Raw genomic sequence first — 26876 nt, 5'->3', positions numbered from 1 at the left:
TTTAACCGTCTTTTCCTTTAAAATTAAACGTTAACAAGCGCTTTAAAATTACACGTTAAAATGGCAACAGAGGAAGCATTCGTTAAAGAACCCTCTATCGAGTTATTTTTGAAATTTTCGAAAGAGCAGTTACTGAATTTGGCTGCAACTTACGAGGTTGAGCTCACTTCTGCTGAAAAGCGCACCAAAGATACAATCAAGACCGTCTTACAAGCTGCTTTGGTTAGTAAGGGCATTCTGCCTGCAGAGAAACAATCCTCCGTGTCTACAGAAGCATTACGGCTGCAGATTCGGTTGAGAGAGTTAGGTATCAGAGAGAAGGAAATTGAGTTCGACCGTGAGCGCATGCAAGCACAGGCCCGTGAGCATGAACTTGAAAACCGACTCGCGTTGAGAAAGTTAGAAATCGCGGCTCAGAGGGAAGGTGTCGCTCCTTCTGACCCTAATTCATTTGATGTCACTCGCCACATCCGACTTGTGCCCCCTTTTGTGGAAAGAGATGTGGAAAAATATTTTCCCCACTTTGAGCGTGTCGCGACTAATTTAAATTGGCCGAAAACTGCATGGGCATTCCTCCTGCAATGCGTTTTAGTGGGACGGGCGCAGGAGGTTTACTCGTCGCTAACAGTGGAGCAGAGCGGTGACTATGATGTTGTGAAAGCGTCAGTTCTGAGGTGCTATCAGCTGATCCCTGAAGCATACCGACAGAAGTTTAGGAACTTTAAAAAAACGGAGCGTCAAACTTTTGTTGAATTTGGTCGAGATAAAGCAGCCCTGTTTGATCGTTGGTGCTCATCACAGCGTGTTGATAGTCAGGAGAAATTGCGTGAACTAATTCTTTTAGAAGAATTTAAGAACTGCCTGCCAACCGCTGTGGCAACCTATTTAGCTGAGCAGAAGGCCGAGTCTCTTTCTGAAGCTGCTATACTTGCGGACGAATATGTCTTAACGCATAACATCGCCAGGGAACGTTTTCGCTTAAGAGTTAACCCCTCTACGACCACTGATGTAGATACGAAAAAGAATGCAGTAAAGCAAGAAGACAGACACTGTTTTTATTGTAAAAAGCCCGGGCATGTTGTGGCAGACTGTTTAATATAAAAAAAAAAACAGTCTACGAAGCCAATGGGTCTCGTTAGTTCTTCGAAGAAAATGTCACCTGTCCTTCGTACAGAGTTAAAAACAGAAAAACCCCAGTCCATGTACGAGCCCTTCCTGACGAATGGGACCGTATCTGTGCCTGGTGAGGAGGCTGTCGCTGTGCGCATCTTGCGTGATACGGGAGCTGCGCAGTCTTTCCTCCTTCGCGGCTTGGTGCCGTTGTCTGAAAAGACTGCAACTGGTAGTAGTGTCCTTGTTCGAGGAATCGAGATGGGTTTTCTTGATGTGCCGTTACATTGCGTGCGTCTTGATTCAGATTTGGTGTGTGGTGATGTGGTTGTTGGTGTTCAAGACTCTTTGCCAATCCCCGGTGTCACGTTTCTCCTTGGCAATGACCTAGCAGGTGGAAACGTGTGGAACCGTGGCGATGTTCCACCCGAGGTAGTGGCTGTGCCGCTCATTCAAAAGAGCCCCGATGAGTGCGCACAAAAATTCCCAGAGGTTTTTCCCGCTAGTGTCGTCACTAGGTCGCAGACTCAGAGGTTGAAGGGTGCAGCGCCTCCCAGTGACGTCAACCTGTGTGACAGTTTCGTCGCTCACCCTGCAGAGTGTGAGAGGCTTTTCGAACCCGATTTCACTCAGTGCCGCAGTAGACCTGTGCCTATGGTGACCGAGGAGAAAAGAGAGAAAAAACAATCAGATGTCTGGTTGTCGCTAGAGAAACTTGTTGATGCTCAACAAAAAGACCCCTCTCTTGTTTCATGTTTTAATGCAGTTCAATCTGTTTCAGACCGTGCAAGCGAGAGTCCGACCTATTTCATCAGAGACGGCTTACTTATGCGGAGGTGGAGACCTCAGAAAAGTAATGAGTGGAATGACATTGAGCAAATCGTTATGCCGTCTGGAAACAGACGTGCTATTCTGAGTGTCGCGCATGATGGTGTTTCTGGTCATTTAGGTGTGACTAAAACATTCGGCCGCGTTCTTCGTCACTTTTTCTGGCCAGGGCTGAAGCGTGATGTGCGACGGTATTGTAAAACGTGTCATGTCTGCCAGGTGAGTGGTAAACCAAACCAGGTAATTCCACCTGCACCGTTGTACCCCATACCTGCCATGGGTGAGCCTTTTGAGAAAGTAATCATTGATTGCGTCGGTCCTCTTCCACGGTCTAAAAGTGGATATCAGTATTTATTAACAATTATGTGTACTGCTACTCGCTTCCCAGAGGCGGTGCCTCTGAGGAAGATCACTGCTAAAATCGTGTCCAGGGCTTTATTAAAATTCTTTTCTTTTGTAGGGCTACCGAAAATCGTTCAAAGTGACCAAGGGACAAATTTTACTTCACGTGTCTTTTCCCAAGTCCTAAAGTCGCTCCAAATTAAGCACCGCATTTCAAGCGCGTTTCATCCAGAGAGTCAAGGCGCCCTCGAACGTTACCATCAGACGCTAAAATCGATGCTGCGTGCTTATTGTTTGGAGGTGGGTACAGACTGGGAAGATGCGATTCCTTGGATGCTAATGGCCTCTAGAGAAGTCGTACAAGAGTCAATTGGTTTCAGCCCTGCTGAGCTAGTGTTTGCTGACGACGTTCGCACGCCTTTGAGCGTCATTAAAGATCAGTGGTTAAGCAAACCTACTTCTCGTAGCGCGTTACAGTTCATAAGCGACGTTCACACCCGACTACACAGAGCTCGTGAACTCGCTAGAGCAAATTTAGAAAAGACCCAATCTAGCATGAAAACTTGGTATGACCGAAAAGCAAGAGCCCGTTCGTTTAAGCCTGGAGACCAAGTGTTGGTTCTCTTACCCGTGCACGGTTCTGTATTTCAGGCACGATTCAGAGGGCCATATACTGTTGAAAAGAAAATATCTGACCTGGATTATGTAATTTTAACTCCAGATAAGCGACGGCATTCTCGCGTCTGTCATATAAACATGCTCAAACCATATTATACGCGTGAATATGTTAAAACTGACTTGTGTAATTATAACTTACCCGATCCAGTCGAGTCCTCCGTGTTGCTCTCTTCACTGATAGAAGATGATGACGCGGTGACTCCGCCGTCGCGATGCGTGATTGAAGGTCGACTCAACAACTCTGCTATGCTGGCGGTCATTGCAAATCGTTTGCCACATTTAACTCCCTCTCAAACTGCTGACATATTGTCTGTGATAGGTGATTTCCCTGAGTTATTCGGAGATGTTCCGACTGTAACTACAGTCCTGGAACATGACATAGACGTGGGTGATAAAGGGACAATTAAACAGCACCCATATAGGGTAAATCCAGAAAAGCGAGCTATCCTGCAACGGGAGGTTGAGTACATGATAAAGAATGATATTGCTGAGCCTAGTTCTAGCCCTTGGAGCTCCCCGTGCCTTTTAGTTGGCAAACCTGATGGCACTTACAGATTTTGTACGGATTACAGGCGTGTTAATGCCATAACTTTGCCAGACTGTTATCCATTGCCACGAATGGATGACTGTGTGGACCGTGTTGGCTCGGCCACGTTTGTCACTAAAATCGACCTCCTAAAAGGTTACTGGCAAGTGCCCCTTACACCAAGAGCAAGACAAATATCAGCTTTTGTGACACCAGATGCGTTCATGCATTATAAGGTTATGGCTTTCGGAATGCGTAACGCGCCTGCCTCATTCCAGCGTTTGGTAAATATTGTTTTAGCTGGAATGTCAAATTGCGAGGCGTATTTGGACGACATAGTCCTATATAGTACACACTGGTCCGAACACATAACACAACTTCGAGAGCTTTTCCGTAGACTATCCAATGCAAATCTCACAATTAATCTAGCAAAATGTGAGTTCGGAAAAGCCACTGTCACTTACTTTGGGCGGGTAGTTGGCAGAGGACATGTTTTACCAGTAATGGCTAAGGTGGCTGCTATTCAAGAATTTCCTGTGCCTTGCGATCGGCGTGCGCTACGCCGATTCTTAGGAATGGTAGGCTACTATCGTAGTTTTTGTAAAAACTTTTCGACTGTGGTTTGTCCCCTCACTAACCTTTTGAGCCCCAACACTAAATTTGACTGGACGGAGTCCTGTAATAGAGCGTTTGAAAACGTCAAAGCTCTCTTGCTGACTGCTCCCGTGCTGGCTGCGCCAGACTTTAACAAACCGTTTCAGCTTGCTGTAGACGCCAGCAACGTAGGCACCGGTGCCGAGTATTAATAGTACTGAAAAAAAACTATTCATTTTATAAAAAAAAACAAACAAACACGTTTTTGTTTATTATAAATGAACTTGCATGTGTCCTTAATGATTGAAATGGCCTATACATTTAGGTTATAGTTAATAATAATCATCATAATAATAATAATAAATAAAAAAGAACACTAGATTATTTGTCTTAAGATTTATTTTTGATTTATTGGGCTTGCTGATCAAATGTAATTCTGTAGCAATACTAAGTATTGCGTCGTACATAGTTATAATTTGCCTGCGATTTGGCCAAAATAATACATTCCTGTGTAGTTCTAGTTTCTTTTCACATGCAGATATGCCTTGAACGAGGTAATGATTAATTGTAGCTAGAACTCTATTGTTTGGGTTGGCTCGAACAGTGAAGCTGAACACAGAATTCATAAAAAAAAAAAAAGTGTTCCCGTGTTCAATGTATGGCGACAAGTCACCATTTTGGGGTGGGGGTGTTACGTCCCTCAGCCCTGGTGTTTGTTCCTACACATGTGTGAGTGCAATGTTTCTTCCCCTTGTCTTAATTACAGTTGACGAGCCACACCTGAGCGAAGCCTACCTGTGCTATAAAAGGCTTCTCATTACGCTCCTGAGCGCGCACACAGAGATTGAGAACAGAGTCGATGCACAGCCGTGCTTTCCGTCTTCTGAGTGATTGTCGTATAGTCGTCCACCCGGCAGTAGAAAACGTTCCGCCTTTGTGGTTGTTTCTTTATTGTTAACCAACGTATTATTTCATACCCATTCTGTTAAATAAACATACCCCTAATTTTTGACGAGCTGATCTGTGTGCGTCTCTCCTTTATGTTAAGGGTGGTGTCCGACTGCCCGTAACAGAAGCGAACAAACGGACAATGTTTTACCCACATCAGCTGGAACGTCATTAAAAATAAAGTTTAACCATGCATTCCTATTGGAATCCAGAGGAAGCTTATGCAGCGACTGTCTTCTTCCACAACCAGGCACTGCACAATATTTTGTAAAAGGCATGTTTATTGCTCGGTAGCTCGATCCGGTGTTACAATATATTCGGTTCCTGAAATATTTGGTTCCAATGGGTGGAGCTATATGAATATTCACGAGACCATAGCGTGGGCGGGGCGACAAATACAAGCGAGTGGAACGGAAATTATTAGCGTGAGCACCTGCTCGTTTTGTTTTATGGATTATTTATTTCAAACAGGTAATAAAGTTGAACGAAGTTAATCTTAAACTACTCGTATATATTTTATAAATAATTCATCGTTTTGTAGCATGTGTTTCAGTTCTCTGAGTTTACCTGAACTGAACTAATCCTGTAGGAAGCGATGCAAGACCTACAATAAAGGCATATTTCTCCAAATTTTCCCAGATTAGTTGTTGCTGGCATTATAGAACTGTTCATTTCTCTTGAATTACTGAGATTAGGATTTTTAAAGGTGTGTGATTGCTGGTTAAATAAATATTTACAAATATATTCTTGTGTCTTTATTCTGTCTTCCAAAGTTGTCTGCATATTATTAAAATAGCCTTTTAAATTATAGGCTCAAGACGCCATAAGAACTTGGAGTTGCATGTTTCATGCTTTGGATGATGCTTTATACTGACTTAACTGAAAATCTTTTTGATACACAACCTTTACTTTATCAAAGGTTATCATAAATGTTAAGCTTCAGATGCATTGACAGTTGTTTTCTCTAGCAATGCTTTAGAACAGTGGTCAAATTAATTGATAATAATGACTAACCATTAATCATAAAAATTAGGCCTACATCTTATCAGTTTAGTAATGTTATCATTCATATGTAATCTTTTTGTAAACAAGTGAACAGAAACACACTGGTGTAGAAGGCATGGGTATACCGAAATATTAAGGAAAGGTATATTTATAAATACATATTTGAATAATATAGTAAATATTTTATTAGTCCTGCTGTATTAATTTTCTCTTGTCTAACATTTTTGTTTTTACAGCTGAACATGAATAAAATATGTAATTTTAAGACACTATCTACTATAAAAATAATTTCGAGTTAATGAATGAATGCTTTAAAAAAACTCAATAATTTTTACACAGAAATATGTTGAGGCAGATGTTTTTGTTTATCAATTTTAAACAGTCTAGATCATATTTAGGATAGGTAGATAACTTTATGCATATAGTTTTATATTATAAAAATTATATGTATTATATTCTTTAACTGAGAATACTTTTTAATTATATGTCCATATCCCACCACACCTGAGAAACTGACCTCTATTTCTGACCTCTATGTCTGTGCAATTTACTATTGTACACAGCTTTGGCCAATAAATGATTGGTTCAGTACATATAGTTTGTATAATAACGAGTCTCAACCACAATTCATATAAATAAACCTACCCATCTTTGTTGAATTTGTCACTTGGGCTGTCAATATAAGGAAATGTTTAAAACCTTGTATGAATTAAAAAAAAATCTGGAAAGGTTCCTCATGGTGTTTCTAAAAAAAAATTTAAATATGTCCTTCTTAGAATGAGAGGTGAGTTAAGTAACACTTAGTGATTTCTGTCTCTTCATGATCAAAACATACTACTTTTAGATGAGGTCTTATACTGTATTATACAGTGAGGTTTTTATTTGCCCTATATGCAAACACCCTTAATGTTGTACTCTCCCATGCATGATATCAATGAAAGAACATTTTTAATTTGGCATTGCCAAATAAAAAACTAAATTAAATGAATCAATTTGCTAGAGTTTTGTCTCTGTTTTATTACAATTAAGTGCATTTACCTTTGGAATGGTACATTGATTCAAAACTACAAATTGCACAAACTGAGTATAACATTACTTTAGTTGGACCTTGCTATACATCAATACAATTGAAATAATTATCACTTAATTTGACCACTGTTCTAAAGCATTGCTAGAGAAAACAACTGTTAAAGCAACTGAAGCTTAACATTTATGATAACCTTTGACAGTTGTGTATCAAAAAGATTTTCAGTTGAGTGTAAAGCATGCAACAACATGCAACTCCAAGTAGCCTATGTTGTCTTGAGCTATCATAGGCTATAATATAAAAGCTATTTCAATAATAGCCTACAGGCAACTTTGGGAGACAGAATCAAAACACAAGAATATATTTGTAAATATTTATTTAAACATGCAATAATAGACATTTAAAAAGCTTAATCTCAGTCATTTGTGAGAAACAAACAGTTTTAGGAGTAGTTTAGGACAAAACGCCATCTGAGGTGCTCACGCTAATAATTTCTGTTCCACTCGCTTGTATACGCCCCGCCCATGCACGCTATGGTCTCGTGAATATTCATGGTAGCTCCACCCATTGGAACCAAATATTTCAGGAACCGAATATATTGTAACACCGGTTTGTCATCAGGAGGTAGGCCTATGTTAGGCCGGTGACACACTGGATGCGTGGCGTAAGCGTCTCAGCTGCGTGGCGTGTCCGTTTTTATTTCGGCTCCCATGTTAACAGGTTAGAGCTTGCACACTGCCCGCGTGTACCGCGCGTCTAGCGGAAAACGCGTGCATCCTAGAAATAGAACCGACGCCTATTTTTCACGCGACACGCAAGCGTGTTGGAAGCGTTTCCAGGCAAAATAGAATAGGAAAATATGTTTATATGTCATTTTGTACACAAATAAATATTAATTAAGGACATTTTGTATTTGAAAGAATATAGGTTGACATAAATTCAGATATAAATGTAATTAAAAAAAAAATATATATATATATATTTTTCGATTTTCTAATATTGCACCTGTCAAACATAGTCTATTTTGCCGTCAATACTGTTGACGGTGTCCTTTATCAGTAGGCTTTATATTTATGCTTAACATGAAGTAGCCTATAGCCTTCCACAACTATTTCCCATATAGGCCTATGTGAACAAGGGTGATCCAAACCACGTGACTTGACACTTTCAAGTAGGCTATATCTAGTTAGCAACGATGGACGACGGCAGGTTAATTGAAGAGGTGGAGAAACACCGACAACTGTACGATACACAGGATCCATGCTACAAAGATCCACGAAAAAAGGAGAAGGCATGGGACTCAGTTGCAACAGCTATTGGTTATAATGGTAGGTTTACTATATTGCCAAGATAGGCAACTTACCGATAGCCTACATGTGGTCCAATCGAAGTTTGAGGGTGCATGGTGTATAAAAAAAAATGTCTATAACCTACTAATCTTTTCAGGTCGGTTATCATCCCTCCCTCCATTATTATTTGTCAACCAGCACACACTTTACTGATGTCTCCTGCTTGCACTTGCCTTTTATAAATTTATAAATCCATACAAATCATTATTAAATACCTAATTGACCTACACATTTTTTTATATATATATTTTAACATCCAGTTGTTAATTTTGTGTTATTTTTTGTCAATATTACATTATTCTCATAATATAATTAGCATTTCAAACGAAAGTTTGAAGTGATGTGTTCATCTGCAACATACCACAGAAAAACCTTTCAAAACACAAGTCACCAAACAGACTACAAAACAGAGCTTTTTTTAATGCAGGCCTATTGACTGACAATATCAATAAAATAAGTCATTTTGTAGAGATCAACATGTCAGTCTTTATTTAAGATAATTATTATAATTATGAACATAATAAGGAAATTAGTTGAAGGATATTTGTCATTAATCAAGGTGCCACGCAGAACATTTTCAAAGACAAATAAACATGACAAACTATATACAGGAATACAAAATAAAGTTGTTAAATTATTTACAATGAATGAATGTTGTGATGTGATCACATGCTCCCTTCCAGAGAATTGAAGAAAGTGCTGAATTTCTCACGCACTCCATAGGCATCCTTGCTGCCCCTGTTCCCTCCCATGTTCCTTATAATAGGCAACATGTCTCCTGTCAGACTGATCTCATGAAATGGCGTATGTATGACACGCCAATTCGATTTCCATTTTTGGCGTGCTATCAACACGCATAATCGCTTTTCAGCGTGTTTATCAACGCCGTTGACTTAACGTTACATTACTGTATAGATATGACCTACCCCAACTCCCTAAAAGTCCCTAAACCTACCCGTCACTGGGGTTAATCTTCCCACACCTAAACATACCCATTTTATAGACAATATTAAAATGATAAAACGTAATGGACAGATATGTAGGAAAATGGCATTTTTATGAACAATATGGCATTAAAAGATAGTTTGAGCCACGAATCCTACCCCTAAACCTAACCATAACCATTTCTTAAAACTACCTAGGCAACAATTATAAAGAAAAACAACAGACAGACGAGTATAATCACAATAATTTATTTATGGTTCCTATAGAACCATAATTATACTAACCTTACAACACAACATCGATTCACAAAATACACCAATTTTATTAGCTTGATGTAATCCAAACCTTCAGAATCCATTATTATTTGCAAGAAAAAGATCCAAACTCAGCCCTTTATCCAGTAATCGTCATCTTGACCGTAAACGTCAAACCCCGCGCTTGTTATGAATTCAAATTCAAAAATTGCGCCCTCAAGAAGCGACAGGTTACTATGGTTACGGCAGTAATATCAAACGCTCATTGGCTCTCGTCTCCTGCTTCGTCACAGATTGCGTCATGCACATTTGAAATGAAGCGCGCACTCACTGCCGCGCAGCCCTCAGAGCGAACCGAACCGAAGACGGATTAACGTTTTCATGGATTTGAATTAATAACTTAAATTCTGCTCTGTCTGTTACCTCATACAAAACCACTGCCAGAGAGGACTGCGACACATCGTCACGTGAACAACTTTTGGTACCGATTTTGACATTTTCTCATTAAATAAATTATTGTGATTATACTTGTCTGTCTGTTGTTTTTCTTTATAATTGTAGCCAATAGTTTTAAGAAATGGTTATGATTAGATTTAGGGGTAGGATTAGCAAACGTCCGGGGATAATGGTACGTGTAAGATTCACGTCTGAGGCTGTTAAACTGTGACATCTACACATTTTCCAAAGGGGACCAACATGATTATTTCACGTACATTTTGCTCCGTTTCGCTCGGACATTTAACGGCGTAGACATACACGCGGAAGATGACGGTTCGTTTCGGCGTGAACATACACGCGGATAGCTCAGAATGCGTATAGATAACACGCCACTTTTGACTTGAAAGTGGCGTGTATGTTTACGCAAAGTCATGATGTCATGTTGCTCCTGTATGTTCTGCCTCATCCTGCCATCTCCGGTTTTGCGCTGGGTTGGTGAGGAAGTTGTGCAGGATGCACGAAGCCATAACGACAGTGTCCACAAAGTGTGGTGCCATCTGCAGCCTCGAAAGCAGCACTCTCCATCTCGCAGTGAGGATGCCAAAGGCACACTCAACAACCATTCTGGCAGAAGACAGTCGGTAATTGAAATTTTCTCTCCACCTTGGGAGACGATGACCCGGGAAAGGCCTCATGAGGTAGGTTTTCAATGGAAATGCCGCATCTCCAACAATGACGTAGGGCATGGGACCCTGCACACCTGAACCAGGTAAAGGGCTGTCTTCGGGCACATTCAGTGTTTTGGCCTCCATGCCCCTGCCAAGCCGAGAAGAGCCGTACACCCCCCCGTCACTGGCCCGGCCAAAGTCTCCCACCTGGATGTAGGTGAACCGATAGTCTGCATCCACAAGTGCCAGAAGAACTATGGAGAATGTCTTCTTATAATTAAAAAACAGACTTCCAGAATTGGGAGGTGTTTTGATGGTGATGATGTGCTTCCCATCTATTGCACCCAAGCAGTTTGGAAATTTCCACTTGTCCCAAAATCTGGAAGCAATGGCTTTCCACTGGTCCTCAGTTGGTGGAGGAATGTGGGTTGACATCATCCTTGTTTCAATGGCACTGCATGTCATGTGCACAGATGAGCACACAGTAATTGCCCCCAAACGGTATTGATATGCCAGGCTAGCAAAGCTTTCTCCTGATGCAAGGTATCTGTGTCAGAAAGAAAAATGTGTCATTGTCAATATGAGTAATTATAATATAGTAGTATATATAATATAATAATAATAATAATATTACAACAAAGTGTTAGTAGTATTGATGAGATTATATTTTCTCCTCATAGGTGATGATTGCAAAAAAAGGTGGAAGGTGCTGAGAGATGCTTTTGTAAAACATAAAAAACAAAAGCATCCTCCCAGTGGCTCTGCAGGTGGGACAGTCAAGGAATGGAAATACGAGGTTGAAATGTCATTTCTACTGCCTCATTTGAATCCAAGAAGGTTAGTATGTACTTTAATTTACTTGTTTTGGTTATAGAGATACTTAACTTCTTAGGACAAAACATTAAATGATTTACATTATACACAAAGGTTGTTTATTAAAAGTGAAGTGTTACTTAATTATCACAAGGACCACTGTTACTCTATTTTAGCTCAAGATGTTCACTGGATCCAATACAACCACTGGAACACACACAGGACCCCATTGATTTGAGCGCAATAGAGGAGGATGTGGAGCGCATAGCAACTCCAACATCACAGAGGTGTGACACCCCAACCCCACCACCTGGGGCAATCACATCAACACCCCACTCCCGAGCTAGTCCCACTCCAGCCCACCCCCGCATTCAAGCTATTCTGTCAGAGACTAGACAAAGCACCCAATCTCAAACCAGACCTGCACGTGACAGAAGAAGACAAGTAGTAAGTGAAGCTGAGCAACAGCTACTGGACATCATCTCCCTACTGCGCAAGAGGAGATGTACTATTTTGCTTTGAGTTTGGTGCCTAGGCTAAATAAATAGGCTATCACGTGAGGCACAGGCCCAGGCCCAAACTAATTTTTTGACATTTCTCACTGAACTGGAGGACAGACAGCTGGCACAGAGGAACACCCTAGGTCCTATAAGAGGAAGCCACTCTTCCACCTCCACTGCATTTCACCCTTACAGCCCCACACTCCAAGCCCGGTCCCAATATCATCCTGTTCCTCCCCAAGATGACCCTCCCAGTACATTTATGGAGAATCTGTCTGACCCTTCACCCCACAGCTACCACAATTTTTAAATAATGGCATTAAATGTAAATAGTTCAGTTTTGAAAATTTACATTATGTGGAATATTGTATCTTTTTGAGTGTAAAGAATAGTGTGTTTTGTTATTTAAATGTTTATAATGTTCAATTGTTTATAAAAAAAAAGTTCTTCTTTTTTAAACTGTCTTTTGGTTTTTTTTATTATACAGAGAATAAAAAGCCTACCTGAGTGTAATGGCAACCCTCTGCTTGGGCTCGATAGGATCACGGAAATTGGTTGTCTGCCTCGTCAGGTCGGGTCCGACAATAGACAGAATCTCCTCCATTTGTTCTGCTGACATCCGAAAGTAATTCAGATGTTTTTCGGAATCAAGTTGCAACTCTGCAACGAGGTGATAATAAGCTCCGAAAGTTTTTCTTGTTTGATTCATAGGGTGAACCCACCATCGTCTGTTTCTCCTCCGGCGAATTCTTAACAGATGAAGGGCCGCAATGGCTTTTCTTCGGTCAACAACTCGAACTGAAAAAGATCAAATACCGTTATAAATTTCAATAGTAATAGGGACCCAGGAATAGACTTTTGTCCACTGTAGTGGAAATTATATTTTATTTAATTTCACTGACACCATACATGTCACAATCTGGTGTCCTGTAAATAGTAAATTCAGGACTTTTCAGAGAAACCAAATTTTTTGATGTTTAAGTCTGACATTTATTTAGTGATCAAATTTAGCACTTTTGAAATGTATCATATTTTCATATTTATGGAAATATGATAATATATTGTAAGCATAATTAATTTGAACTACTTTTCAAATTTAATTTCATTAAACCAACATTTAACAAACGTTAGGTGTTTCATCATTTACGGGCATTGATTTCATACATGTCCACTGTAGAGGACATCAGGACTTAAATCATCTTTATCAGGCATTTTTGGAGAAACAACAAGTGATTATTTAAATAAATTATACATTAATATTCCTATTAAGTATGAGATATTATTATTAAAATGTTGCAAATTATTACTCCAATTACACTACTAGATCCAGTGAAAAGATTGCATTGAATTGGACTATCAATTTATGTCCATTTTAACCACATATTGCATAAAGTAAAATGGTGTATCAATTCTTACGTTACATCTTTCATAACATAACTGAGAATCATCTTAATACGAAATCTGGTTAGAGAAAACCTGAAACCCCAGAATGTATTGGTGACTGAAAAAAAAATCCCATTATTTTGTGCTATAGGCTACATATAATTTCATGTCATTTTATTTTGTAAACAATCGAGTCCTGGTGTCCAATACAGAGGTCATAGCATATAATATGAATAAAATACAATAGCATACATGAAAAAAATATGACACACTACAATAACAACGTAGTGTGTATTATGAGTGACGGTCCAAATCAGGTAGGCTAAATAAGCTCTTTAAAGCTACACAAATTTGTAAGTGTTATTGAAATAAACAGACAGCCCACTTACCCATTTTGCGGATTTTGGAAGGTGTAGGTGTGTGAAAAAAGTTGTTGTCGTGAAGACAAGAGCCATGGTCTGTCGGCGGCCTCCCTCTATGTCACCTACAATAGCAGCAGCAGCGCGCCAGCGCCGCGTCAGGCACGGTTCTGGTGTGTAAAGACACAGAAAACGCGACGCAGCCGCCACGCAGCTGACACGCAACGCTCACGCCACGCAGCCAGTGTGTCACCGGCCTTATTTAGCTATGCGTGTAATGCGCGAATCGGTGGGCGGGGCTAAACAGGCCGTGTTGAAGTAGGCGTTGATCTTCTTCTGCGGGGGCGGTGTTTTATCCTCTTTGTCGTCATAGTTCCCCACTTTGAAAAACGAGTCGTTTGCTGAGCCTGGTGTCAATAAAAGCTTTTATTGGACTAACAAGAATGTTTTCAGTTCTGAAACTTACAGGATATTCTTATAATATGATGACCTCTTATATGTCAAAAGCTCAAGGAAAATTAGATTTCTCAGTTCATCACCCCTTTAATTTCTCTGCTGTGGAAGGACTTAGCCTACTTCTTTTTTTTTACAGATAATTTCTCCAGCCTTTGAAAAAATCCTCTCACAAGGGACACTTGTTGCTGGCATGCAAAGATAGTTTTTAGCAAGGACATACAAGAGGAAAGATTACTGCTCCTATTTAGCGTCTAAACACTGGAATAGTCTTCCTAGCTTTGTGAAGCGGACACACTCTGTCAGTTTAAATCTAGAGTAAAAACACATCTCTTTAACCTGGCATACACATAACACATTATCACATCGTGATTGCTATCGATTAGATCTACAGGACGTTGTGGCCGACTGGAGCTCAAAGTGGTGCAGCTCAGATGACGTGAAATAATCAGTAAAACACATCAAAACTGTTCAAATACACATGTGCATGTACAGTGAAAGCCAGTGCAGATATAAAGCACACGGCTGCAGCGACCCGCATCTCTGCACTGTTAAAGGATCTATATTAAGATTAAGATCCTGATATAATAATGAATGCTGCTCGAGCTAATGCTCAGTGAAATATGGCTCGGTTGTGTTCCTGCACAGATGGCTGAGACTCATTGGCCGGACGCGCAGCCAATCAGAGGAGACCACGAGTGAAGAGTCGGCGCTGTGGGCGGGGCTTCTGCGAAGCACGTGATTGGAACACGGAGGAAGTACAAGCATTACTTTCATGGACTCTTATGTAGTCATAATAAAGTCACGTGTGGTACAGCGTTTTAAAGTGAACATGGAAGATATTTGTGTTTTTTGTAAAATTTCCCCTGAGAATATTAATCATCTATTTTAGGAGTGTCCCAAGACCCACATATTTTGGAGAGAACTCAGTTATTACTTACAAAGACAAGCTGTGATTCCTGTTAACTTTGAAGATGTTATACTAAAATGTTTTTCACTTGATGGTGATAAAAATATTTTGTTTATATTTGATTTAATTATTATGATTGCCTGTTACTATATTCATAAAGTCAAATGGAATGAAAAAAAGCCAAATTTTGAACAATTTAATTGATATTAAAATATATTTAGAAACAATATACAAATGTAAAAACTTAAAAGCAAGGAAAATTACACGGTACAAGTTTTTTTGTTTTTTTTTAAATGCCTTTCTTTTTCTCTCTTTCTTTCTTCCTTTTCCCCCTTGTTTACCCCTGACATTTAAAAAAAATTATATTTTAGCTGTATATATTGTTTATACTGTAATGCAGCGTTTATATTCCCACGTATAAATATAATTAATTATTATTCATAACGGATTATGATCAATAATTAATATTTTAATTATTTTTAATTATTTTCAGAATTTACTGTAGCAGAATCAATTGTATGATTAGTCTATCAGTTCATCCCATGAACAGAAAGCATAAACAGTTATTAACTCTAGGAAATATAATATCTTCCTGGCCAAGAAAGAATTAATCCCCAGCTAACAATAAATTAAGAAATAATCACGGGTAAAAGCATCGGTAGCTTAGATAAGCAGCAGTTTAGAGTGTGTGTCCATCCCTGCCCGCGTTATTTAACGGGAGGTGATACTCACACTCTTTGTGTTGTTTGTTTGGGTGAGGAGCATGCCCAGTCAGCACTCGAGGGTGGTGACTGTGTGCATTGCGAGGCGCTTCCATTGCGTACGCTCCGATCCCGCTTGGCTCGGTTCAATCCCGATCACGTTCCCCAGGGCTTGGGTCCCGCCGCTGCCGAGGCACGGCGTCGATCTCAGACCTGGGGTTCACAAATGGATTTATCAGTGGATGTTGAGACGGGCTCTGCCTTATCTCAACATCCTTCTGATAGATCCAGTGCCTCTCATCAGGGTGTGGAAGCACGCGCTGCGGTTTCTTCCCCCCCGATGGAGGCACCAATACTGCAATTGTCCAGCTCTGAGGAGTTGGACGTTGTTAGTATTGAAGCTGAGTCTGAGGATTCGCCACCTCAGTCTCACGCTTTTGAGGAATTGCTCGATGTTGTCACGAGAGCAGTTCACAGATTATCTATTGAGTGGCCAGAGGATAGGCAGGACGTTCGTTCGAAAAGTAAGCTCGACGAACGCTTCCTGCCATCTCGTACACAGCCTCAGCGAAGAAGCCTTCCGTTTTTCCCCGATCTCCACACCGAGGTGTCGAAATCGTGGGGAAAACCGGTTTCATACAGAGTGTATGCACCACAAACATCCCACTATTCTTCCATTCACAAATATAAAGAATATGGTTATGGGGAGATGCCGAAGGTGGAGGAGACGCTTGCGAGCTATCTCTCTCCAGCAACGGCATCTTCCCTGAAAGCTCCTTCACTTCCCTCTAAGCCAGTAAAATTCACATCATCTCTGGTTCATAAATCGTATGCAGCCGCTGGTCAAGCTGCAGCGTGTCTGCATACGATGTCTATTATGCAAGCCTATCAGGCAGAATTATTGGGGGATTTAGAGGAGGGCGGGGGAATTGGTCCTGACACAGTGGCTGAACTACGCAGAGCCACAGATCTGTCTCTCAGGGCCACCAAGGAGACCGCTAAATCAATTGGGCGGTCTATGGCAGCCCTGGTGGCCACTGAGAGGCATCTGTGGCTCAATTTGAGCGATATAAAAGAGAAAGAAAAGCACGTTCTCTCAGATGCCCCGGTTTCCACTGTTGGTTTATTTGGTGATGCAGTAAACAGTGCGGTAGCTAAATCTCAGGAAGCTGCTAAACAGGCAGCTGCATTACAAAAACTTCTCCCCCGCCGTTCTTTCATTGAGGCTGCTGAGCGGGAGCAGCCTCACTCCTCTAAAAAGAGCGCTGAACATCGTGCCACTCAAAAACAGAGTGTGTCCTCTCGTGCTCCCCCACAAAAATCTCGGGGACACGGAGGGCGCTCTCAAACCCAGCAGTCTTCGAGGGGTAAAACGGATCTGCGGACCGTTATTACCGCCAAGAAGGCTGCTGGGAAAAAGTCCTAATGTCTGAGGGCTCAGGACAAATGAGGGTAGTCCCCCCGAAGCAGAGCGGTTAACACCTCTTTTCACGGTGCCCGTCTCTCTTTGGTGCCCTCAGGGGACCGTTCTGCCAACCCTGCCACCTCTGGTGTTACAGGGCGCAGCGGTCTCCGGCGAGCACATATCTCAAGGTCCACCCGGAAACGTAGTGGCCTTGGGATGCCCGCCCCCTCTGAGGAGGGTGCTAGAGCAGTCTGTTTGGTCGTTCCCTGCCGGTGCGCCGTTACAGGGCGACGAACCGACTACTCAACAGCAGGAGAAAAATACGGTGCCGTCTCTCTTCGGTGCCCTCAGGGGACCGTTCTGCCAACCCTGCCGCCTCCGGTGTTACAGGGCGCAGCGGTCTCCGGCGAGCACATATCTCAAGGTCCACCCGGAAACGTAGTGGCCTCGGGATGCCCGCCCCCTCTGAGGAGGGTGCTGGAGCAGTCTGTTTGGTCGTTCCCTGCCGGTGCGCCGTTACAGGGCGACGAACCGACTACTCAACAGCAACAAAATCCAGAAACCAGTCTCGAGAGACTGGTACCTCTAGTAGAATCTTTGACAGCGTGGAAGCTACTGTCAAATGTTTCTCGTTGGGTCCTGCAGACCGTGGAAAAAGGGTATTAGATACAATTCTATTAACGCCCACTGCGGTTTATGGGGGTCCTGCCCACAGTGGTGGGCCCCGAGCAGGTTCTGGTTATGGAACAGGAAGTAAACACTCTGTTAGAGAAAGGGGCCATAGAATATGTACCCCCCTCCAACAGGGAAACCGGGTTTTACAGCCGGTACTTCATAGTTCCAAAAAAGGACGGGGGATTGCGTCCCATTTTAGATCTTCGAGTTCTGTACGAGTCAGCCATGCAGCTCAAGTTCAAAATGTTAACCTTGAGACAAATCGTGCCACAGATCAGGTCCGAGGACTGGTTTGTCACGATAGACCTCAAGGACGCATATTTCCATCCGTCCGTGTCATTGGAAGTTCCTGAGGTTTGCTTTCGGGGGCAAAGCATACCAATATCGAGTTCTTCCATTCGGCCTGGCTTTATCACCCCGCACTTTCACCAAATGCGTGGATGCAGCTCTGGCGCCTCTGCGCCTCCGGGGTATTCGCATCACGAACTACATCGACGATTGGTTGATTTTAGCTCAGTCGCATTAGATGGCGGTTCAACATCGAGATATTGTTCTCGCCCAGATGAAAGAGTTGGGGTTACGGCTGAACGCCAAGAAGAGTGTGCTTTCTCCATTTTAGAGGACCACTTTTTTAGGCGTGGTTTGGGATTCAGTGTCGATGCAGGCGCGCCTGTCATCGCCACGCTTCGATTCCATCCTGGCAACTGTGAGAAGTGTAAAGCTAGGCCAGCTACTCACTGTCAAACAGTTCCAGAGACTGTTGGGTCTCATGGCAGCAGCTTCTAACGGGATACCTTTTGGACTGCTGCACATGAGGCCCCTGCAGTGGTGGCTCAGGACCAGAGGGTTTTTCCCCGAGGGGCAACCCATTTCGCACAATCAAGGTCACGCGGTGATGCCTACGTGCCTTGGTTATGTGGAAGAAACCTTGGTTCCTGTCCCAGGGCCCAGTGCTGGGAGCTCCTTGTCGTCGCAAACTGCTAACGACGGATGCTTCCCTCACGGGTTGGGGAGCGATCCTGAGGGTCGCTCATCTCAAGGTCTGTGGGAAGACCATCATCGTTCCTGGCATTCTATAGCCTAGAGATGTTAGCTGTCTTCCGGGCTCTGAGGAGCTTTATCACAGGTCTCAGGGGACACCATGTGTAGTACATACGGACAACACGTCGGTGGTCGCCTATATCAAGGGGGTTTGCGCTGGCATGCCATATCCTCTTGTGGTCCCAGGGGAAGTTGCTGTCACTCAAGGCAGCCTACATCCCCGGGGTCCAGAATATAGGAGCAGACACTCTGTCGAGACAGGGGCCGAGGCCCGGGGAATGGTGGCTCCACCCCCGAGGTGGTGGAGCTGATATGGAAATTATAAGTGGATCTGTTTGCGTCTCGAGAGACGTCTCACTGTCCACTTTGGTTCTCCTTCACGCATCCAGCTCCTCTGGGACTGGATGCTATGGTACAGACGTGGCCGAGGCTACGTCTGTACGCCTTTCCCCCAGTTGCTCTGCTCCCGGGAGTTCTGGAAAGAGTTCGCAGGGACCGGGTTTGCCTGCTTTTTATAGCCCCGCGCTGGCCGGGCAGAGTATGATTTCCCGATCTTGTGTCCCTCCTCGACGGGCATCCTCTGGAGCTACCCGTCAGGAGGGACCTTCTGTCCCAAGCAGGGGGCTCAATATTTCACCCCCGCCCAGAACTGTGGAACCTGTGGGCTTGGCCTCTGAGGGGGCCCAGCTCATAGAGTCAGGTCTCTCAACTGAGGTTGTTGAGACCATTCTACAGTCCAAGCTCCCTCCACGAGGAAACTTTATGCCCTGAACTGAAGAGTATTCACCTCTTTGTGTAGTGACCGTCGGTTGGATCCAGTCAACTGCCCAATTGGTACAGTTCTGGAGTTCCTGCAGGACCGGTTCAAAGTGACTTTTGCTCCCCTAACAAGGGAGGTCCAGTGTCTAAGCAAAGGATGAGCAAGTGGGTGGTTGAGACTATCTCACTGGCTTATGAGGCGGCTGGACAGCCTTCTCCTTTGGCTGTCCGGTCGCTCTCTACTAGGAGTATGGCGGCCTCTAAGGCCCTTATATCAGGAGTTTCATTACAGGACGTCTGTGATGCGGCAGGCTGGTCCTCACCGCACACTTTCGTCAGGTTTTACTCTCTGGATCTAGACTCTGCTCCAGGGTCTCATGTTTTGTCTTCCTAGTGCTGCTCTACGGATTTCACACAGGACAGACATTTGTAGCTATGGAGGCGTTGGTATAGACGTTCCCATAGCGTCAGTTTCGACGCAACGGGAGTTCCCTTGAAAGGGAACGCCTCGGTTACGACTGTAACCTCGGTTCCCTGAAGAGGGAACGAGCGTTGCGTCGCCTTGCCATATCTCCTTCATGCCTGTCAGCGCGACTTCAGACTTTACGAAGCTTTCGTTTTCTGTTTCGGGCCGGCTTTTATAGCTTCCTGGTACGTGACGTCACCCGCCTCTGACGTTCCGCCACACCATTGGACTGATTTTACATGTGCTTCAAGACGTCATCACGCAAAGCGTTCCCATAGCGTCAGTTTTGACGCAACGCTCGTTCCCTCTTCAGGGAACCGAGGTTACAGTCGTAACCGAGGCGTTTTCTGGTTTAGAGAGAAACGGACTCTGTTTGTTCGTTCAGAGGTCTTAAGGGGGAAGGGGTCAGGAATGTTGTGGGGGAAAACAACATCTGCTGGTATCGATCCGTCTTGCAAACTATCGAAGTTGACCAGTTCTGCCTTCAGTTAACCAATAAAAGTCTTTGGTTACAGACTCTCTGGAGCCTAGGTGATTTATAGCTCTTAACCAATCAGTAATTTGGCAACAAAGCTAGCATTTGACCAGTTATGTGTTAGTGCTGGGGGCTCTTTTAAATAGCCCGACTGGTTGGCGCCTGGACCCCATGACAAGATTGATGAGGATGGAGAAGTCCTGACCAAATCTTCCTCTTTGTTCAGCAGGAAGTGGAAAGTTTGAATTAATCTTCTGGAAGAAGATTAGTCTGCGTTTGGTTCATACCCATTGTCGCTACAGGAATATATTGCAAAAAAACAAACTAGATAATGTTTTTACAGATATAGGCTATAAGAAAAAAGTAGAAATAAAGCTGTATATGGTACACTGCTGAAATATTTCAAATATACATAAAGTTTGTATTCCTCTGAATAAATCATTGATTGATTTTTTTTTTTTTTTTGACATGGACATACAATGACATAGGACGAACCATATGTATTAGTATGAGTGTTATAGCACACATGCTAATTTTCAACACCTGTCCACGGGAGACTTTTAGCAAAGAAATACAATATCAAGACTAATATCACAATAATAATAACGATATTAACAAAAAATAACTACAGTATACCATTTAGCTAAAAAAACAACAACAAAAAAACAAAAAAAACAAGAAGAATAAACAACAAAACATCAGAATCAAAGACTATTAATAGTAGGCAATTCATGTGAGCACTGTTGCTTTGTTTTTAGCCATTGTTTAAGTCCTCTTTTAAAAGCATTTCCATCGATCTCTAATTTTAAATCAGTGGGTAAAGCATTCCAGAGATTTGGCCCCTTTACTGAGAAAGCAGACTGACCGAACGAGGTCTTACACTTCGGGACTAGACAGTCACCTCTGACAGTAGCTCGTGTGTTCGCCCGATGAGAGCTTTGACGCCTACTTACTAGTTTAGAAAATGATGGTGAGACATAATTATTTAGACATTTATAAACCAATGTAATATAATTAAAATCAATAAAACTTTCAAAGCCCAAAAGCTTATGCTTTCTCAAAACATCACAATGATGCCATCTCATGGGTTTCTTGTCCATAATTTTTATTGCCTGTTTGTAAATTGAGAAAATTGGTTTTAATTTAGATGGAGATGCTTGTGACCATGATGTAATACAGTATGATAGATGTGAAAATATCATTGAATGCATATATAGTTTAGCAGTGTGACAAGACAAATCCCTTCTGATAAAACGGAAACAATTTATAGTTGGTTTGACCTTCTTGCAGATGTGCTTAACGTGATTATCAAAATTTAAATTTTTGTCCAGAATAATTCCAAGATACTTGACTTAATTTACTGCTTCTATTACCTCATTTTTTATCTGTACCTCAAATATATTACTTATAGGCCTATTTCGTATAGAGAAACACATGGAAACGTTTTTTTTTTAACATTAAGAGATAAATGAGATAACTCCAGCCATTTAGAGATATTCTGTAATGCCTTTGTCAGGCGCTCACCTGCCAGACTTGGTGTTTTAGCAGAAACATGAACCACTGTGTCGTCCGCATACATCTGACAATTTACCCCCGGACAGCATTTAGGTAGGTCGTTTATATACATTGTAAACAGCAATGGGCCAAGTACAGACCCTTGCGGTACTCCCATGTTGTTAGCATGTAGAGGTAACTTAACCCCATTGACCCGAACACATTGCTGTCTCCCACCCAAATAAGACCTAAACCACTGTAAAGCTTCAGAGGATATTTTAAATTGATTCAATTTATGTAGTAAAATACTATGATTTACAGTGTCAAATGCCTTTTTTAGGTCCAGAAACACTGCCCCGACAACATTTCCTTTATCCAGTGTTTCTTTAATTTTGTCAAGCAGATAACAGTTAGCTGTTTCTGTTGAATGTTTGTTTCTAAATCCAAACTGCAATGGATAAAGCAGCTGGTTAGACTCTAAATGTTCCGATAGTTGCTCTGCGACAATTTTTTCCAGAATTTTAGAAACTACCGGAAGGATAGCAATAGGCCTATAATTGCTTGCTACTTCCTTATCACCTGATTTATAGACTGGTACAATTATTGCTGTTTTCCAGCTCTCTGGGAAAATGTTTGTTTGTATTGATAAATTTACTAAATAAGTAATTGGCTCTAACAGACAGCTTTCATATCTCTTGATTAATGCAGCATGTATGTTGTAAATGTCTTTAGACCTGGAGTTACTCATATTTACAATCACCTTTTTAACTTTATCACAAGATACATCTTTAATACAGAATAAGCCTGTGTGGACATTGTCAGGCTTTTCAAGAGATGACTCGATACACTTAAAATTACTAGCTAAATCTTGTACAGATTTGATAAAAAAAGTATTAAAAGCATTTGCAATAGCCTCATTACCATGAATCAAGTTATGACAAACTTTTTAGACCACTTATTTGTGAGTATTTTTTTCTGCTTGAATTGGATAGTCTATTTATATGTTGCCACAATTTAGAACTATTTCCACTAGCTTCTGCAATTAGTTTAGAAAAATAATTAGTCTTGGCCTTTCGCAACTCTGCTACTACTTTATTCCTCAAGCCTGTATAAATAAGGTGGTCAGTAATTGTTTTTGTTGACAGAGACTTTTTAAGAGCAATATCTCTCTTTTTAGTGATCTGAAGGATGTCATTATTAAACCATGGTAAAGAGTATTTCTTAGGTGATTTTTTCCAGGTTTTTGTATGATTACTTATTAGATCATGTAACACAGAGTTAAAATAGCTTATACTGTTGTTTAAGTCTGTTTCTTTAAATACCTTTTCCCAATTAACTTCCTTTAAATCATGTTCAAAATGTATTTCTCTAGATTTGGGAATTCCTGTTGTTATAACTGGATTTTCCGATTTATTATGGTGAATTAGACGTTTTTTGGTTAGCTTTCTCACTATCAGTGTCATGTTATGATCTGAAAGGCCAGTAATGAGATTATATGTTTTTGTTACTCTCTCTGGCCTGTTGGTGAAAATCAGGTCTATAAGAGTTTCACTCTTTCTAGTAATTCGAGTGGGTCTATCAATCAGCTGTTTGAATTTAAATTTGTCCATGGATGCCTTTAGTTGTAATTTACCACTTTTAATCATCCAATCAATATTAAAATCCCCAAATATCATACATTCACAGCGATTGTCAACGAGAACAAGAAGATTTTTCAAATCATTATAGAAATTCACATCATAACATGGAGGATTATAAAGCACAACTATATTACATTTCATGTTTGGAGAAAGAATTACATTTAATCCCAAACACTCCATATTTACTTTCAAATCAAGTTCCAACATTTTTAAATGCTCCCTAATATAAATTAAAACACCCCCTCCCCTTCCTTTGACCCTATCTCTCCTATAGCAAGTATATTCTGGTATATTAATCAAGTCAGTAGGAACATTTCGATTTAACCAAGTCTCAGATATACACAAAAAATCTAAATTAGAATCAATAAGTAAATGATGTATCTGGTCTATTTTCGGCAATATGCTTCTTATATTTATATGTCCTCCCAATATTCCTTTGGGTTTTGTTTCAGAGTTCCAGATGATTTTAGCATGATTAACAGTTTGAAAGAGTCTTGACTTACTCTGTCTCAGCATTGCATGATTTATTCCATGTGTTTTGACCCTCACGGGACTCGGTCTTTGTTGACTTTTCTCCACCGTCATTGACGGGCCGTCATAAAATCGATCGTTTGTAGCTGGTGTACGTAGGTCAGTGTGAGGTACATAACTCACCCCAGTGTCCGTGATAGTAGTCCCAGACTGATCAAACGCTGCCGCCGCTCCTGCCCCTCCCGTCAGACACTCCGAGCCCGGAGTTTGTAACTTTAGCCACTGCTTGAGTCCATCCTGCTCGTCCAGAGCACCTGTTGATTCACTACCACCCGGCTCCGCATCTCCACCAGAAATGGCCGGACTAGCCCGTCCACTCAACCATGCATCCCCTCGCGAACCACGTCTACGAAAACCCTCTCCGACCAACTGACACCCAGGGGCAACGCATGCAGCTCCACCGGAAGGAATGCTTTCCAGCATCGGAGTTAGGGTGAGTAACGAAGATGTTTTAGATGTTATAACGGACTGGAGTGTCACTGCAGGTGATGCTGACTGCATCTGAATGATATCATGCGCTGTTGAGTTAGGCTCTGAGTGAGAAAGTGGTCCAGGATTCAAATGAACATCTCCCGATAGTAGCAGCAGTATTTTGGCTGAAGACAAGCTATTTGTACGCCGCCTTGTGATTTTGAACGCTGGCTTAAAAACCAGGGCTCTGCCATTATTCAGAATCCGTGTAAAGGCTGCGACATAACCAAATCCAAAGAAATATAGTTGTGGTTTTTCTGATAAAATGCCCAGTGGATCAATGATAAAGAGATGATTAGGATGAGTCTTTGGTGAATTGCCCGTGAGTAAAACAGGCAGCAAAACCAAGATGCCACAGGTGATCAAATACATGCCGGCATTGCTTTGCTCGTGTTTGCCTTTACTATTACAGCTCTGTTTCACACTACCTTGCCGCAGATTGTTTGAAGGCCAAATAATTACCTTAAAAAGTAGGCTGAAAAAATATCTGATGGCAATTTTAAAAGGTTTATAAAATCCTAGCACATGAGTGGAGCCTTCCAAACCACTCAAGACAGGTGCTGCCATCTTGCCTACTTGCCTAAGTGTCCATCGTATGCACTCTATACAATAGGTAGTAGCAGATTTCGAGCCTAAGCCAGGGGCTTGCAAATCATTCTTCAGAGACTCTTGAACCTCAGAGTGAGAAACTTTATTGATAAAGGCAAGAAAATACATGACAAATATACAGCAGTAGTAAAGTGAGATCTGTGTGTCTCTCTATTCATTTTTTTTTGTATCTGAGAGAAATATAAACAATAAAGTGACACTGTTAAAATCTGACACTGCAAGAGAGCACAAACTCAAATAATCATCAGTATTTATTATGAAAAAAACACTTGAAGAACAAAAACACACTTGAAGAACCTTTAAAGTTCAGCGTTCTGCTTTAGATTTCGATACTTCCTGAAAAAGATGAACATAAAAAGCCATAAATGAATAAATCTCACAGATACTTATATATGCAAAATCAGTTTGTGAGAAATGACATCATCAATCATGTACCTGATGTGTGGCAATATCTTTATTGAAGTTTTGAAGCATCAGAGTTTTGAGTGAATAGACTTTTAATAAAGTGACTTCTGTGAAATCTTTCAGACTTTAATTTGAAGTGCAGTTTTACTGTGCTTTATCAAGATTTACATCAATGTCATTTTGGCAAAAAAATAAAATAATTAAGGACTTAACATTCAACCTTTGTGAAGAAAGTCAGTCAATCAGAAGAAAATATAAGGGAACATAAATAAAAAAATACCTCAAATGACTTGTACTAATACTTACCTCAAAGCTGAAGGTGTAGCTAGACTTTCAGACAGTTCTTCACTCTGGTTCTCTTTAAGTTGTTGTATAAGTTTTATAAATTTAACTTGTTTCTTAAAAGACTTCTCAAAACGTTGTGCTATCATGTGATCCATGAGACCAGCACTGACAGTTTCCCCATCAACTTCAAAATCTAAGAGTCAAAGAGACATTTGCTGAGTTTCAAAAAACCTATTCAGGGTTCTCAAGTTTTATCAAAAGCTTGGAGTGAGATCACATGCGGTTAGGGGAGGAGCCCTAATGGAGGCCCGCCCCCGCCTGTCCCCGCCCCCCAATTTTACCCATTGTTCATAATTAACCAGCACAAATTGAAATTATAACAATTGGTAAATCTGATAAATGACAGAGCAATTCATCACATCAAATATACTATTTAATGTTATATTTCAAATTACAAATATACAAAAATATAACAAATTGGCCCTCGTGAGAATTTTTTTTGCATTTTAATGTTAAATCCATCAATCTGGTGCACTTTGAGAGTTCAAAATTAAAAGCTCCAAACTATATTCAGTGTGCAAATTAAACAAAGAAAAATTTAAACCTCTTTTAGTTACAGTGTCTATTTACATTACACCTACTACATAATAATAGTTATAATATTACTCCTATGACCGTAATAGCCATATTTTGTAAAAACAAATGCACTAAAAAATAAAGGAAACTTTCATAATTAGATTTGTACCTATTTCTATACTTGAAAGAGATAAGCACATGATCTTTTATTTT

At 41.2% G+C, this 26876-nt stretch overlaps 2 protein-coding genes across 2 annotated transcripts in view; one reads left to right on the top strand and one right to left on the bottom strand.

Moving 5' to 3' along the window:
• Nucleotides 1-26876, top strand: part of LOC309474878 (uncharacterized protein) — a gene marked incomplete at its 5' end in the record, with an annotated part of 127136 nt that overhangs the window by 16105 nt on the left and 84155 nt on the right. The gene's annotated exons all lie outside the window — the stretch shown is intronic.
• On the bottom strand, nucleotides 10482-14000 carry LOC309474879 (uncharacterized protein; the record flags this gene model as incomplete). The annotated part of the gene is made up of 3 exons (XM_082137498.1): nucleotides 13798-14000; nucleotides 12529-12823; nucleotides 10482-11259 (listed from the first exon to the last, which is right to left on the bottom strand). The coding sequence occupies exons 1-3, from the start codon at nucleotides 13799-13801 to the stop codon at nucleotides 10482-10484; spliced, it is 1077 nt and encodes a 358-aa protein (XP_081993624.1). The 5' UTR covers nucleotides 13802-14000.

Source organism: Leuciscus leuciscus (assembly GCF_965113295.1).
Source record: "Leuciscus leuciscus genome assembly, chromosome: 15".
NCBI classification, from domain to species: domain Eukaryota; kingdom Metazoa; phylum Chordata; class Actinopteri; order Cypriniformes; family Leuciscidae; genus Leuciscus; species Leuciscus leuciscus.
This window is presented reverse-complemented; position numbering and strand designations above follow the sequence as displayed.